General features: G+C 45.6%; 1 protein-coding gene across 2 annotated transcripts in view; it reads right to left on the reverse strand.

Moving 5' to 3' along the window:
* Positions 1-1,679: 1,679 nt before the first annotated feature.
* The window catches only part of LOC113014532 (CMP-N-acetylneuraminate-beta-galactosamide-alpha-2,3-sialyltransferase 1-like), a 43,178-nt gene continuing 28,678 nt past the window's right edge, over positions 1,680-16,179 (reverse strand). For both annotated transcript variants that reach the window (XM_026156126.1, XM_026156127.1), the window contains 3 exons: positions 4,567-4,612; positions 4,336-4,455; positions 1,680-2,254 (listed from right to left, as the gene is read on the reverse strand). In XM_026156126.1, the coding sequence (XP_026011911.1) occupies positions 2,087-2,254; positions 4,336-4,455; positions 4,567-4,612 (334 nt within the window). In that variant the 3' untranslated portion in view covers positions 1,680-2,086. The remainder of the gene's footprint in view (positions 2,255-4,335; positions 4,456-4,566; positions 4,613-16,179) is intronic.

Genomic DNA, 16,179 nt, shown 5'->3' on the forward strand with positions numbered 1-16,179 from the left:
AGTCCCAAGGTCAAAATGGGAGATGCCCCCAAGGGTGGTGGAGAATGACCGAGCTAAGATCCTGTGGGACTTCCAGATACAGACGGACAAAATGGTGGTGGCTAACCAACCGGACATAGTGGTGGTAGACAAACAGAAGAAGACGGCCGTAGTGATCGATGTAGCGGTTCCGAATGACAGCAATATCAGGAAGAAGGAACACGAGAAGCTGGAGAAATACCAAGGGCTCAGAGAAGAGCTCGAGAGGATGTGGAGGGTGAAGGTAACAGTGGTCCCCGTGGTAATCGGAGCACACGGTGCGGTGACTCCCCAGCTAGGCGAGTGGCTCCAGCAGATCCCGGGAACAACATCGGAGATCTCTGTACAGAAGAGCGCAGTCCTGGGAACAGCTAAGATACTGCGCAGGACCCTCAAGCTCCCAGGCCTCTGGTAGAGGACCCGAACTTGAAGGATAAACCGCCCGCAGGGGCGTGCTGGGCGTTTACATCTATATATATATATATGTATATATGTATATATATATATATATATATATATATATACAGTGGGCCAAAAAAGTATTTAGTCAGCCACCGATTGTGCAAGTTCCCCCACCTAAAATGATGACAGAAGTCAGTAATTTGTACCAGAGGTACACTTCAACTGTGAGAGACAGAATGTGAAAAAAAATCCATGAATCCACATGGTAGGATTTGTAAAGAATTTATTCGTAAATCAGGGTGGAAAATAAGTATTTGGTCACCTCAAACAAGGAAAATCTCTGGCTCTCACAGACCTGTAACGTCTCCTGTAAGAAGCTTTTCTGTCCCCCACTCGTTACCTGTATGAATGGCACCTGTTTGAACTCATCATCTGTATAAAAGACACCTGTCCACAGCCTCAAACAGTCAGACTAACCCTAACCCTGACTAAATACTTTTTTGCCCCACTGTATCTCTATCTATCTATCTATCTATCTATATCTAGCTCTCTTTCTCTCTCTCTCTCTATATATATATATATCTATATATATCTATCTGCATACAGAGAGGAGAAAGAAGAAGAAAGAATGATACCAAACAAGCAAAGTAAATAGTTTTTAAAGTTGAACTGTAAAGGTAAAATCAAAAGTAGTTAAAAATGGTCAATTATACCCTGGAAAAATGTTAAACTTTTCTTTTTAAAGTAACGCAATAGTCACTTCTCTCCTGCACACGGCAGTAAGGTGTGGTCATCTGCAAAAAAGCAGCATATGCATCAAAATAAACTATTTCCAGCAGTGTAATATGAGTCCTAAGCATCCCAGAAATGACACAGAAAGTCATAAAGTCAAACATAACTTTTAAAAACACCAGTATCGGCTCATGAGGCCTTGATGGTAAAAAAAAACTACATTTCCGCGAAAATGACGTCACTTCCGGTTTCGGGCAGGTCATGGCGGACATGCGATAGTTCACGCTGATGGACGTAGGAAGTGTTACAAACAGCTGATCGGATCGGCAAAGCGTGTTTCTGGAATATTATGTTTTTGTTGCTGCAAGTGCTTTTTATGTAGTTTTTGCAAAGCTATATGTGGAAGGAAACTGTGACCTAGGACAAGCTGATGGCATAAGATGTAAGTACAACTCCTCCGGTTTCATATGCAAAAAAAATTATTGCGCTAGCTCATGTGGTTGCAGAGCTACCGGGATTTAAAAATAGTTACGCAAAACGGAGCGTGCCCGCTCTGACCGGTTTTAAAGGGTTAATATATCAGTGGAACAGCTCAGATAGGGTAGCTAGAGAGACAAGACTAAAATGGTTTCAACATGTGCAGAGGACAGATAGTGGATATACTGGACAAAATATGCTGAAGAATAAGTTGCCGAAGTGGAGGAAAACCGTTTTATGAACAAAATGGACAACCTATTTTGTATGGTGGTATACTGAAAGGACTTTATTGTATGTAAACACTTCCAAAAATAAGTAATCTCTGATACCCAACACGCAACTAATTAACAAAACTACACATGTTTTTTCTTTTTAGATCTACTATTCTTAACTATTTTAATTCTACAGTTCTGAGGGCTGCTTATCTTAATGCCCCTGAGAGACACCAAAAGCCAGATTACCATCCTCTGAAAAAATGAATTTTCCGTTGCTTATGAAGTTTCTCGATATATTGATATTCCACCCTTCCAGGATGTTGTCCAGTTTTCAGACGTTTGTTTTTGATTTGCTCATAGTAATGATTCCAGTTTCCATTCTTGTCTGCTCCAAATCCAAACACATCAACCTGAAGACACAAAAATGTGGATTATTAATCACAAATGAAATTAACATAAAATAATTATAGATTATAGACACTACAGATTTCATTAACATGCTTTAGCTCAGGGGTGTTGAACTCCAGGCCTCGAGGGCCGGTGTTCTGCAGGTTTTAGATATCACCCTGGGTCAACACACCCTAATCAAATGATTAATTCATTAACAGGCTTCTGGAGAACCCCAAGACATGTTAAGGAGGTAATTTAGCCATTTAAATCAGCTGTGTTGGATTAAGGACACATCCAAAACCTGCAGGACACCGGCCCTCGAGGCCTGGAGTTCGACACCTGTGCTTTAGCTTAATGCAGTGCAGGCGATTTGCCATTCCATTTTTCTTTTTTTCTTTTTTAAGTATATTTTATTAAAAACCAAAAATAAAAATACAGTCTGTATAAGTTGGGATTGTCTGTACTTGTCATATATTCTACTACTAGCACCCTCACTATCCCCTGGAATTTTCTCATACCAAGAGCCTTATCAAGGCAATAGGAAAGGCCAAGAAACAAACACTTCAACATGCAAATACGGTAACAGTATAAAACTATAATAAATACACACAATTAATAATAAACAGATAAACTGAATAAAGAGAAATAGGAAAGAAATCAAGGTTAATAGTTACCACTATTAACCACTATTACCACTATCACTAACCTGTTCCTGACTGATTAACTGATTGATGCATCAATGTAAAGAGTGACTTTATCCCCCCACTAATGTGTTCTGCATTGCTCTTAAAAAAGGTATTATTAGGGGACTAAGGACAGGGGGGCAAGTCCCTTGGTCCCCTAATTTCCTTGAAGGAAAGGACTCTAAAAGTAAAAGCCTCAAAAACTTATGTCTTGATGTATCCTCAATCATCTGTGTATGGAAATCTTGGTAAGTTAATTCTATTCATCTGGACATAGCATTTTCATTGGTAAAAATGTCCTACAGGTTTCCCAAGCCTTAACAGTACATTTGCATAATGACTGAAGATAGTATCACTCACTAACAATCGGCTTTGAGGTCAGTTTTATGATCATTAATACACACATTTGTATGATCATAGATCAATTCTCCATGAGTGCCATTCACAGACAGTTGGGGAACGGCTGCTGTCAATGGAAAATTGTACTTATTAGTCAGTATAATCTTTTAGTGATATAAGTTCGCATATGGTAGAATACTGCATGTAGTTATTTGTATTAGGAAATATTTAACCATGTATGCTTAGAGGCGTATAATCATTGTGTAGTGACAGGATGTGTGATCTCTAGCAGGCCGCAAAAGGCTTGGTGTGCACTCCAGGAATGCACCCCCACATCCTGGGAGCATGGGAAGAGCTTGTACCTTGTTTTATTGTTTTAACGTAGCTATGTCTGTTTTAGTCTAAGTGCCTTTTGTTTAGATGAACTGCTGGACTTCCTCACCGTGTTATCTAGGGTGAACCATCTAGGGTGAGGGGGAGACTACCCTCTTCCTGACCAAGGATGTACCTCTTGTGCCTTCATGTTATATGACCCTTTGATCAGCAGGACCCCCCCCCCCCCCCCCACACACACACACACACACACTGAAGTATAAATAAAGACCGGGGCAGTTTCTTAGCGCGAGTCTCAGTTCTGGAGGCTGCCCTTGCTAGCAAGAAGTTCTGTGTGTTTCTCTTCTCTGAGTCTTTACTGAAGAAGTGTTTTAGAGTATATTTCCTTAACAGCTGCAATGTAAAATTTGATTCTCATTTTAATGCTCCAACCTCCACACCTTTTTAATTCATTCACTTCTCATTAGTACATGGGTCATCCAGCCTAGGGCCAACTGCCAGTTCCCTATGAGGCCTTCCAAATACAATCACAGATTGTCTATCTGTGATTGTCAAATCTAAATAAGGGATATTGTCCCAGCTAGTTTAATGATATTTAGGTAATTCTGCTCTAGAAATAATCAGATGGTAAAGATCCCTTGTGGTAATGCTTAAGCTGGAAATGATATCTATGCTCTCATGTACAACCAATGGGCCAATAATGAATGGTGTAGAAATGAATTATCATATCTGTTTCTTGAACCTACCTCATCACACAAGTACAAGCTGAGAACTAAAGTCAGAAAGCCAGTGGATGGATACCTCCCATGCTTTTTTAGCCAAACATAATGGACATATTTCATGAAAGCAGGGCTGAGGATCATCACCTATTAAAGATTACAATTATAGACTTCAATGACACTTTAGTAAATAATAGAATTACCTTTATTATGACATATCATATTCTGGATGTTTGAAGAATAAGTCATTCTACTCACCATATCCGTGTTAGTTTTCAAACCTGATTTAGCAGTTTCTTTTTGCCTGTTGGATATAACAATAACATGAAATAAGTCCAAGCTCAAAAATGCAACTGCATTTTAAAATATGGTGCATTTTACCTTTGTGCTTTTGTAATGGTTTGTTTGTTTGTTTTTTAATTCTACACTGCCAGGGAGGCACCGAGACCAGGGGCCCGTTCTTCGTACGTCGCTTACTACATCCAAGATCAAATGACACATCCAAGATCAAATCATCGCGCTAACTCTGAGCTCGCTATTCCGGTTCCCCGAACACACCTGTTGTTGACGATTAGTATAGCTGGATGAAGTAATGTGAGATCACTGGGTGGCCCAACAGGGGCTACGCATCGATAGTAGAAACATTGATCGGCAACCCTTTGATTGGTCGGCGAAAATGTCGAAGGAGCGCGCTCGGTATTCTTCGGCAGCAGAGCAAGAACTCTTGAGTGAGGGATTTTAGGAGTTTCAGAGTCTAATTAAAACGCAAGGGAACACTGCAAAGGCTGCAAAAGCAAGGAGAGAGGGCTGGCAGAAAGTTGCTGACAAATTAAACTCGTAAGTAATTTAATAATAACAATAATAATGGAGTGGATCTATATAGCGCTCTTCAAGGCACCCAAAGCGTTTTACAATGCCACTATTCAGTCACTCTCACATTCACACACTGGTAGCTGTCACAGCTGCCCTGGGACAGAAGCCAGGCTGCCATATCGCGCCATCGGCCCCTCTGGCCAACACCAGTAGGTGGTAGGGTAGATTTATCATATCACACTATATTATCCAATATTATATTACATTATATTATATTACATTATGTTATATTATATCCCCTTTCACATTAGAGCCACAACAGGACCCACTAGAACATGGGAACAAGTAAAAGTGAAATATAAGAATATTCTACAGAATGGTAATATTGATCACTTATATTGCTTTTCGTCTCTTGGACAGAGACCCTGAAATAATCTGTTTGTTTGTTTATAACAGCAACCAAGAAAAGGGGCAGCGCAAAAAAAGACAGGTGGTGGTCCTGCACCCCCTCGTCAACAAGTTGGTTAAGTGAATAATACCCTCACGGGAAAATCGATATCTCTCTATCAGGATCCTTGTCTGTCCCGCAATATACGCTGGATTCTGAGGACTCTCCTTATCAATCTTGCACCTTCCGCAATGGGTGGCTCGCGTATACGGACAGGACATGGCTGCAACAGGCTTCCCAAATCCACCTTCGCTTTTATAGCCGTGGTCTCCCATCTTGATTACACGAAGTAAATTGCAATTACTACTCTGAAATCTGAATTACATCTGTAATAATCACATACATGTAATAGAATGTTAATAGTACATTTCCCTTTTTTAGGAAATGACCTGTATGTATCTGTGTGACATCAATAAAAGGATCAAGTGCTGCATTATCTTTAGTTACATTGATGTTATTTATTTATGGTACAACAGTGGTAAAATATCGCTGTTGCTTTCGTATACATGAAGCGGAAATACCTGAGTGGCCGCGATCTAATCCTGTTTACATAAAGTAAACCTGCTCCCGAGCAGGTTTACGCTTACGGCTCTGTTGCTATGACAGCAAGTCCCGGATGGGCTTCGAAGAACCGAACGATCCAGGATCACGCGAAATCGTCAACAGTCAAATCCGGCTAACTTACTTAGCGAGGTACGAAGAACGGGCCCCATGACACAACTGTGTGTGTATATATTACTCTCTGTCATGCCACATGTTTTTGTCATGGTCTGTGGCCCTATGTCTGAGGAGTGTGTGGGCTGCCCTGGTGGCCACACCCCCGGGCTGGGCCATCACCTGTACACCTGTTTTCCATTCTGGGCAATTACCTGGAGGACTATTTAACCCACGCTGACGGATGCTCCCCGCCAGTCCGTTAATCACCCCTCAGGGGGTAACTAGGCTTCCCGCAAAAGCTTTGTACATATGTGTCATTTGAACTGCGTTAATTCTGCCTTCACGTGCCTAGGGTACGATCCGGTGTTTGTGTCTGCTACCTGCCTGTCCTCCTGCTTGCGAGCAGTGCATCATCTGTCCTCATCCCTGCCTCCTCGGATTCGCTTCGCACAGACACACTTCCCCCCCCTTCTGAGTCCCACTGTCCCGCTCTGATCGTAAGCCAATTACTAAAGCCCTGTCTTGTTGTGTCTCCCTATTTCCCAGCTCATTAGTAATTTTCTCCCCTTTCTGTTGCAGCCTCCCATGGTCCTGATTATGGCTTCCCTGTGTCATTTATCTTCCCGTTTTTTCTTCAGTTCCTCGTTTTGTTTCTTTGGTTGTTCCAGGTCACCTTTTGTTAAAGCAATAAACTGTTTTCTTGCTCGCATTTGATTTATTGAGTCTGCTTTTGGATCCCGTTTGTGTGCGCGCACTGTGGTGCATGACAGTTTTATTGTTGTTGTGTGCTCTCTCTCTCCCCCTCTCCTCTGTCTGGGTGGAGCTCATCTTAGGCTCCCGCCTCTGACCCATGCACCTGCCCTGATTACCAAACCTCCCGCTGATCTACCTGATTTCGTGAACACTACTTAAGATGGCAGTTCAATACTTCTCATCGGGCTTAAGCCTAACTAACCCTGAGATATGTTTTTGTGAATCTCTATCCAAATTTAAGACTGTTTGGTAAAGGCATCAGTGCAGTGCTGAAACATTTCTGACAAAGATATAAAAAAAATAGGAATTCAGGATGGAAACACTTTTTCATACAACTGTGTAGGGTTAAAAATATAACTTACATACCCCCATTAGTATTATATTATAGCCAGTTTTTTGCTTGATTACATGCTTTTGGAAGCCGTAAACAAGCTCCTGATATAAATCTGATGAGATATTTGACCACTCTTCTTGGTGGTAGTATAGGTAATTTTAATTAGCTGGCTTCCTGGCACAGAACTGTCAACAGATTTTCAATCTGTTGGGGCTGTGGGAAGGAACTTTATTTGTCTCAATATGTCACAACTTTGCTAAGATCTGAATGATGTCAGAGGATATTGGTTAGGATGTTCAGTTAAAAAAAAACCCCACCAAGGTTCAAGCCTGTCATGAACTGGAAACTGCTGGGACACAAAGCACCATTGTCTACAGTGAACTACAATTTCACATTTAGTTTAAAATACACACTTTCATGCTTGACTAAAATTTGCAGCTGGGCACATGAACAAAAAACTCCTGGAAAAACCTTTATGGTCAGACAAAATAAAGATTGAGCTATTAGGCCATAAAGATAAGTGTGTTTAGAAAAGCAGTGGTGAGACTTTTAAATCTAAGAACACTATGCCAACTAACAAGCATGGTGGTAATAAAATTATGCTCTGGGGCTGTTTTGCAACCGGAGGTAATGGTTGAAAAACATCAATTCAGAGTTATAATTGAATTATATATTGAGACTGACATGTTGAGCTCCAGAGGAATTTGCAAACATTTTTACACATCATAACTAATAGAAGTCAGGGTAATATTTTTCTGGGCCAAGGGACTGCATTATTAAGTCATAAGAACAAGTAATCTGATGTCCTGTAATCATTATGAAGCTATAATTTGAGATACAATAAAAGATACAGTAAAAAAAATAAGTTTTTGTACAAAGTATCGTATCGGAACAGTATCGTCGATACCACCTTGAATTTTACTTTGTATCGGATTGGAAAGGAAATCAGTGGTATCGCACACCACTAGCCCACATCTTATTTTTCCCCATTCTGCTGCCTTCTCAGGCTTGCCTTAATCTCTGCAGGTATTTGGCCCTCGGACGAGGCGGATGCATCTTTTGCCCTAAATAGCTTCAGTAACCACTAGGCATGATTCATGTCAGGGCTTGGTGCTGTCCAACTCTTTATACTTGAGACCCTTTCTTGGTCCACAAGAAAGTCTGCCACTGTGATGCATACTGGATCCTGTTCAGGGAGGTTTCTGCAGTCTGCTCTTAAATGGTAAAGGCACTGATTCTTATATAGCGCTTTCTACTCTCCCCGAGTACTCAAAGCGCTGTATACAACATGCATCATTCTCCCATTCACACCCACTCATACAAGCACTTCCTTCTATACTTAAGTGCAATCTAAGCATTCACACACACATTTAGACTCCAATGGACATACAGTATCGGAGAGCAACTTGGGGTTAGTATCTTGCCCAAGGATACTTGGCATGCAGACTGGGGAAGCCAAGGATCGAACCACCAACCTTCCAGTCAGTAGCTGATCTGCTCTACCACCTGAGACACAGCCACCCTAAATCCACGAGCCATTGAGCATTGCCGTTATGGGTTGCATATTTCTCCCATATGCTCTTCCAGTACTGCTCCATCTCCAGCCTTGGTGAGGATGTTTTCTTATCACTCTCTCACCAGTGAGCGTATATGTTTGGTTCTGTGGAGTACAGATGGCTGATTCTCCTGCTTTCTATATGTCTGGTATACCTTTTTGGCTGGCCGAGGCTGTGAGTCTTTACCTGGCATTTTCCAAGGCCTCAGTTATGGGCAGCTTGCTAACTTCGTAGACATCCCTTTCTACAACATCCCTTTCTGCAGCTTCGATAGATGGCTTTCCTCTGTGCTACCTTGATCTTGGCCTCTAGTGTCTTTCTCCATGGAGGGCATTGCTCCTTTGGCTGTTTATTATGTAGCAGCGCATTCTCCGTGTTCGCTGTTGCTGTGGTACAGATCAGTGAGTTGGTTTCGGTTATGGTTGCAGTCATTCTCATAGACCCTCAGAGGGTACTTCACGTAACCTTGGTAACCGGCTACATAGGGTCCAGGTTTCTATCTTCACAATGATCCCATCTATCAGGTCAGCTGCTCTCGGACTCAACACCTTCACTGCAACAGCTGTACTTGGGCAAGATACTCAACCCTGTCTTTCTGCATAATAGCAGTGTTGGAACACACTGTGGTACTATACTCTTGTGAGCATTTAGGTGCACCAGGGTGTCCATTGTCCTCCCCCTCCACCTGATCCAACTATCAATTGACAGCTCAGCCCCTCTCTTTACTTTTAGTGTCCAAACATGTGGCCTCAGGTCTGGTGATCCAGGAGGCCGTTCCACCCAATCACGCCCCTCCAGGTCTTGCTGTCATGGCCCACGTGAGCATTGAAATCTCCCAGTAGGACAACAGAGTCCCCAGGAGGAGCACCCTCCAGTACTCCAAGAAGACTCCAAGAAGGCTGTGTACTCTGAACTGCCACTCAACGCATAAGCACAGACGACGGTCAGGATCCATTCCCCGACCCGGAGGCGAAGGGAACAAACCCTTCCTGAGACAATATTGCACTACTTGCCACTTTTAGTCTTGCACGGCTCACATTTGTACTGCTGCTCACTCCTGCCACTTTATCTCATGTGAAATTACATTGTCACCCCTCCGACCTACCTCAATACATGTCACTTTTCTATTTCTCTCTTTTATGTCTTTCTGTAAGTATCGACAGGAAGTTGAGCCGCTGGTACTCTGGTGCAGTCAGAACAATCTGGAGCTGAACATGCTTAAGACTGTAGAGATAATAGTGGACTTCAGGAGACATCCCTCAACACTGCTCCATCTCACCATATCAGACCACCCAGTGTCTACTGTGAAGATCTTCAGGTTCCTGGGTATTACTATCTCCCAGGACCTGAAGTGAGAGTGTTACATCCTGGGAGGCTGTGGGAGTGTGTGGGCGTGGTGTTGTCTTCTCTCTCTCCTCCTCCTTCGTTCTGGCCCCTCCCCTTGTCTCTCTCTGCCCCTGCCCTCTCCTTTAGGTCACACCTGCTGCTCATCTGCTCTCATTACAACCAATTACCCTCAGGGGTGATATAAGCTGGAGAAGAGCAGTGTGGAGGAGGAAGGAGAGGTTTCTGGTGGATTTCCTCTGTGCTGGTCAGAGCATGCTACTGGCTTAGGTGTGGAACAGCCTGCTGTGTATGACCAGCCTTCTGGTGTGTGGCTCTTTGTGAGTAGTGTTTAACTGAGCAGTGATTGCCCATGAGTGACGGCGGCCTTCATTAGTTTGTGTGGCCTGCCTGGATATTGTTTGTTAGCAGCGTTGCTGTCTCTTTCTGTTGAAACCTTATTGTTGCTTTCTTTGTTGAGTGGTCATTACCACTTTGGGTTGACCTCCCTGATTTCTTATTATAGCAGCGGTGCTGTCTCCTTTTGTTGTTGCCATTTATATGATTATTGAGGTGTTTGCCTACAATAAAGATCTATTTTATGTTAAATACCTCTGCCTGGCGTTCTTTTCATTCCACCTGGATCTAACTGTTACTGTCCCCCACCCTCATCGCCTAGACTTTTATGTGGGGACGTAACAAAGTGGGGGCTCGTCCGGGATCGGAATGAAAGGAATTGGGTTGATTACAAGTGCGTACAGGTGTTTGTTAGTTGTGTGAAGGTCATTTGGCAACTGCTGCTCTCCCCGGCTAGCACAGGGGAGTGTCTAGCTGAGCATTTGCTCTTCCTTCGGACACTCGTTTTTTTGTTTTGCCTTTTTTATTTTCGGAGCAAACCCGGGTGGGGATTAATTCTCTGTTGGGGGTAGGCTTGTCGGTGCCTGTGGCGCTTGATGATTTGCCTTTAAAGTGGCCTCGAGCCTGGTACGCTCCAGAAGCTAGGACAGGCTAGATTCTGAGCAGGCAGGACTGGGGGGAGTGTGGGCTTTTCAATTAATGGTTGACTTTTTGACACAACACATTTCTCTTTCGCCTGTGTGTAGTTCTGTAGTGAAGGCATTGTGTGTGTGTGTGTGTGTGGCCTTTTAGTGGTTTGCTTGTGTTTTGGCAGGCCATTTTGGGTTTTCATGGCCACTTTTGATATTGCTGGGTTTACAGCAGAGCCGTCGCTTGCCCTGCTAGATGTTTGTAGGAAGAGGGATCTGCATGAGCTGGCTACACATTACGGGATCAGTGTCTCCACTGGTCTACGCAAAGCCGAGCTGAAAGCCGCTCTGGTGTCCGGGTTGTTGGAGAAGAGGGTGGTTGTAATGCAAGAACCTCCGAGCACACCCGGTCCGGCTGGACCAAGTGCGGCGCCTCCTGTTCGAGGCCAGGTTGTAGAACCAGCAGTGTCCACACCTATGGACCAGGGGTTGCCCGAGGGGGGGCCTATGACGCTGCCCCGTTTTGATCCACTCTCCATCCAGTCATCAGAGGGTTCTAAGCAGGATGCTAGGCTCAAAGTCCGTCTAGCTCGCCTCCAGCTGGAGAAGGAGCAGAGCGAGAGAGAGTTCCAGCTGAAGAGGGAGATAGAGCTTAGGCGTTTGGACGCAGAACTGGCTAGGGCTAGAGAGGTTGAGCTGATGAAAGTGGAGGCGGAGACGAAGGTCAAGCTGCGACAGCTGGAACTCCAGCAGGCCTCCATCCCTCCTGTGGTGGCTTCGCTGTCACATACAGACGTTCAGTTTGATGTAGGAAGGAATAGTCGTCTGGTCCCTGCATTTCGTGACACTGAGGTGGAGATTTATTTTGAATCGTTTGAGCGGATAGCGACAGCCTTGCGTTGGCCGCGGGATGCGTGGGCCATCCTGCTACAGTGCAAGCTGGTGGGCAAGGCGCAGGAAGTTTGTTCCTCGTTGTCCGCTGAATGCAGCTTGGACTACGACAAACTGAAAAGTGCAATCCTGTTAGCCTATGAACTAGTTCCCGAGGCTTACAGGCAGCGATTTCGGGGGCTGAAAAAGGTGCAGGGTCAATCCTTCCTGGATTTCGCAAGAGAAAAGAGTATCCTCTTTGATCGGTGGTGTATGGCCTGTAAAGCTGCAGACCTAGCTTCGGTACGGGAATTGATTCTCATTGAGGAGTTCAAAAATTGCGTCACCGAGCGGATGGCGGTATATCTGAATGAGCAGAAGGTCTCCACGTTGCAGCAGACCGCGACCCTGGCTGACGAGTTCGCACTCGTCCATAAAACCAGTGTTGTTAAGCATGAGCGACGCGACATACTAGCAAAGGCTAGTGGTGAGCAAGACACAAGGAGAGAGGTGCCTGTGCCTCGTCCCAGGTCAGACCGGAAATGTTTCTATTGTTTTAAATCCGGCCATTTAATAGCGGATTGCGAGGCCTACAGGCAAAGACAGCCAGTTTCAACACCACGTAAACCAAAAGGGATAGGGCTGATTAAAAACGCTTCTTCTGGTAGTAGACCACTTAGCACTGAAACGCCTGACGAATGTTTTAAACCTTTCATTTTCAAAGGAGCGGTGTCACTCTCTGGTAAGCCTGGAGATGGGCGTACTGTGACCATTCTACGCGACACAGGTGGTTCACAGTCCCTCATACTGGCTAGTGCACTTGCCTTTGATGAAAAGACCGCCAGCGGCACTGATGTTATTGTTAGGGGCGTTGGAATGACTTATGTGCCAGCCCCCCTCCATCAAATTTGGGTGCAGAGTGACCTAGTAAGTGGCATTTTTCCTGTAGCTGTGTGTCCTTGTTTCCCGATTGATGGTGTGGACTTCATAATGGGCAATGACATTGCAGGTGGGAAGGTTTATCCTGCCCCAGAGGTTACAAAGACCCCTGACCCAAGCCCCTTGCCAGATGTTTTAAACCGGCAGCACCCGGATGTATTTCCCGTAGGTGTTCTTACCCGGTCACAGGCCCATCGGCAGGGAGAAGTGGTTGACTTGTCAGGGTCAGTGGTCGGCTCTATGCTGGGGATGGATGTGATGCCCTCTGAGGAGGGGGAGGTGGGTCCTGATGCCAAGGAACTGGCTCAAGAAGTGGCTGAGCCTGCTCCTGAACCCGCAGCCCCCCCTCTCCTCACACGGGAGGCCCTTATTATCGCTCAGAAAGCAGACCCATCGTTAACCAAATGTTTTGCTGCCGTAGATGAGAGTGATCATCTGGCAGGAGACAGGAAGCAGACATTTGTTGTATGTGATGGATTGCTAATGCGCAGGTGGACCTCAAAGCCAGGGGAGGACTGGAGTGTAGTCCAACAGATAGTGGTCCCGGCTAGTTTACGTCAGCACGTGCTACAGTTAGCCCATGACCATTCATGGTCAGGACATTTGGGGATAACTAAAACATATGACCGTATTCTGCAGCACTTCTTCTGGCCGGCAATGAAGACAGATGTTGCGAAGTACTGTAATACTTGTCATACGTGTCAACTGGTGGGCAAACCAAATCAAACTGTGCCCCCCGCCCCACTATGTCCAATACCAGCTGTTGGTGAGCCATTCGAGCATGTTTTGGTCGATTGTGTTGGTCCGTTGCCAAGAACACGAGCAGGCAATCAGTTTTTGTTGACCATAATGTGTTTGTCCACGCGGTTCCCCGAAGCAATTCCTCTGCGGAGGGTCACCACTGCAAACATTACTAAGACGCTAATCAAATTTTTCACCACCTTTGGTCTTCCAAAAACAGTGCAAACAGACCAGGGAACTAACTTCTTATCTCGAGCATTCAAACAGACTTTAGCTTCCCTGGGCGTCTCTCATTCTGTGTCTAGTGCTTATCACCCAGAGTCGCAGGGTGCACTTGAGCGTTGGCACCAAACACTTAAGGCCATGCTAAAAAAGTACTGCCATGACACGGGCAGAAGCTGGGATGAGGGTGTCCCCTTTGTACTGTTTGCAATACGCAATGTTAAGCAAGAGTCCTTAGGATTCAGCCCAGCTACACTTGTGTTTGGCCGCGAGGTGCGGGGCCCGCTAAAGATGTTGAAAGAGAGGTTCCTTAGTGGGGGTGCTCCAAAAACTAACGTGGCAGATTTTGTAAAGACATGTAAGGATCGTTGGCAACGTGCTACCTCATTAGCTAAAGAGGCCCTGTGTACTGCCCAGGCGTGCATGAAGACGTGGCATGACAGAAAGGCTGTGAAAAGGCATTTTCAGGCTGGGGACAAGGTTTTAGTGTTGCTACCGGTGCCTGGCTCTGCTCTTACGGCCCGTTTCGCGGGACCGTACGTCATAGTGAGGAAAGTGTCTGAGACAGATTATGTTCTCAGTACCCCAGAGCGCAGGAGGAAAACACGCCTGTGCCACATCAACATGTTAAAACCCTACCATGATAGGGAAACCCATGAGACTGTTGCCAGTGCGGCAACCTCCAGCTCTGTCTCCGCCACCGTGCTGAGTGTAGAGGCCAGTGCTGACGACGATCTGCATATACTTTCTGAGGGACAACAGTGTGGACGGTTGGCGAATTCAGCTTACTTAGCCGAAGTAACGGCCCACCTGTCTCATCTGTCCCCTTCACAATGCGAAGATGTGCTTAATCTACTGCACTCCTACCCCTCTCTCTTTGGTGATGTGCCCTCGCGTACTAATGTTTGTGAACATGATATCGATGTTGGGGACGCAACCCCAATCAAACAGCACGCGTACCGCTGCCCTATGGGAAAGCGCGAGGTGATGAGGAAGGAGGTCAGTTATCTAGCGGAGAATGGTTTGGCGAAACCGAGTCACAGCCCTTGGAGCTCTCCATGTTTACTTACGCCCAAGTCTGATGGCACCCCACGTTTCTGCACCGACTACCGTAGGGTAAATGCAGTGACTGTCGCCGATTCTTTTCCACTTCCTCGTATGGAGGACTGCATTGACAACATAGGTCCTGCCACATTTATTTCCAAACTGGACCTTCTTAAAGGATATTGGCAGGTGCCTTTGACCCCCAGAGCCTCTGACATTTCTGCATTTGTCACACCCGACCATTTCATGCAGTACACCGTGATGGCGTTTGGCATGAAAAACGCTCCGGCCACATTTCAGCGGTTGATGCAGCTGGTTGTAGGAGACGTGCCTCAATGTAATGTGTACTTGGATGATGTGGTGATATACACAGCCACGTGGGAAGAGCATGTGGCCATCCTACGATCAGTATTTCAGCGACTGGCTGACGCCTCGTTGACTCTAAATCTCGCTAAGTGCGAGTTCGCCAAAGCGACAGTCATGTACCTGGGGAAACAGGTGGGTTTCGGGCGGGTACGCCCAGTGGAGGCAAAAGTCGAGGCTATCCTCAGCTACCCGGCCCCAGCCACTAGGCGGGAGTTAAAACGGTTCCTGGGCATGACTGGATACTACCGCTGTTTTTGCAAGAACTTTGCGGTAGTTGTGGCCCCTTTGACAAGGCTATGTAGCCCCAAAGTCCCTTTTGAGTGGTCAGGGGAATGCCAGCACGCATTCGAGTCTGCAAAATCCCTCCTTTGCAGCGCCCCAGTTCTGGCTGCCCCTAACTTCTCTCAGCCTTTCAAGCTGGAAGTCGACGCCAGTTCCACCGGAGCTGGTGCGGTGCTATTACAAGACGACGCAGAGGGTGTGTGTCACCCAGTCTGCTACTACTCTGTAAAGTACAAGCGCCATCAGCTAAACTATTCCACCATAGAGAAAGAGGCTCTAGCGATGCTGATGGCCTTGCAGCACTTCACTGTGTATGTGGGCTCTAGCTCCTTTCCGGTAACGGTGTATACAGATCACAACCCCCTCACTTTCCTCCAGCGCATGTACAACCACAACCAACGACTAATGCGCTGGGCTTTGCTGGTGCAGGATTATGATCTGATTATCCAGCACAAGAAAGGGACTGAAAATCTGGTGGCTGATGCACTCTCACGCAGGGCATAGTGATGAGTTTCTTCTGTGTTTTGTATAGTGTGG

Source organism: Astatotilapia calliptera, chromosome 22, assembly GCF_900246225.1.
Source record: "Astatotilapia calliptera chromosome 22, fAstCal1.2, whole genome shotgun sequence".
NCBI lineage: Eukaryota > Metazoa > Chordata > Actinopteri > Cichliformes > Cichlidae > Astatotilapia > Astatotilapia calliptera.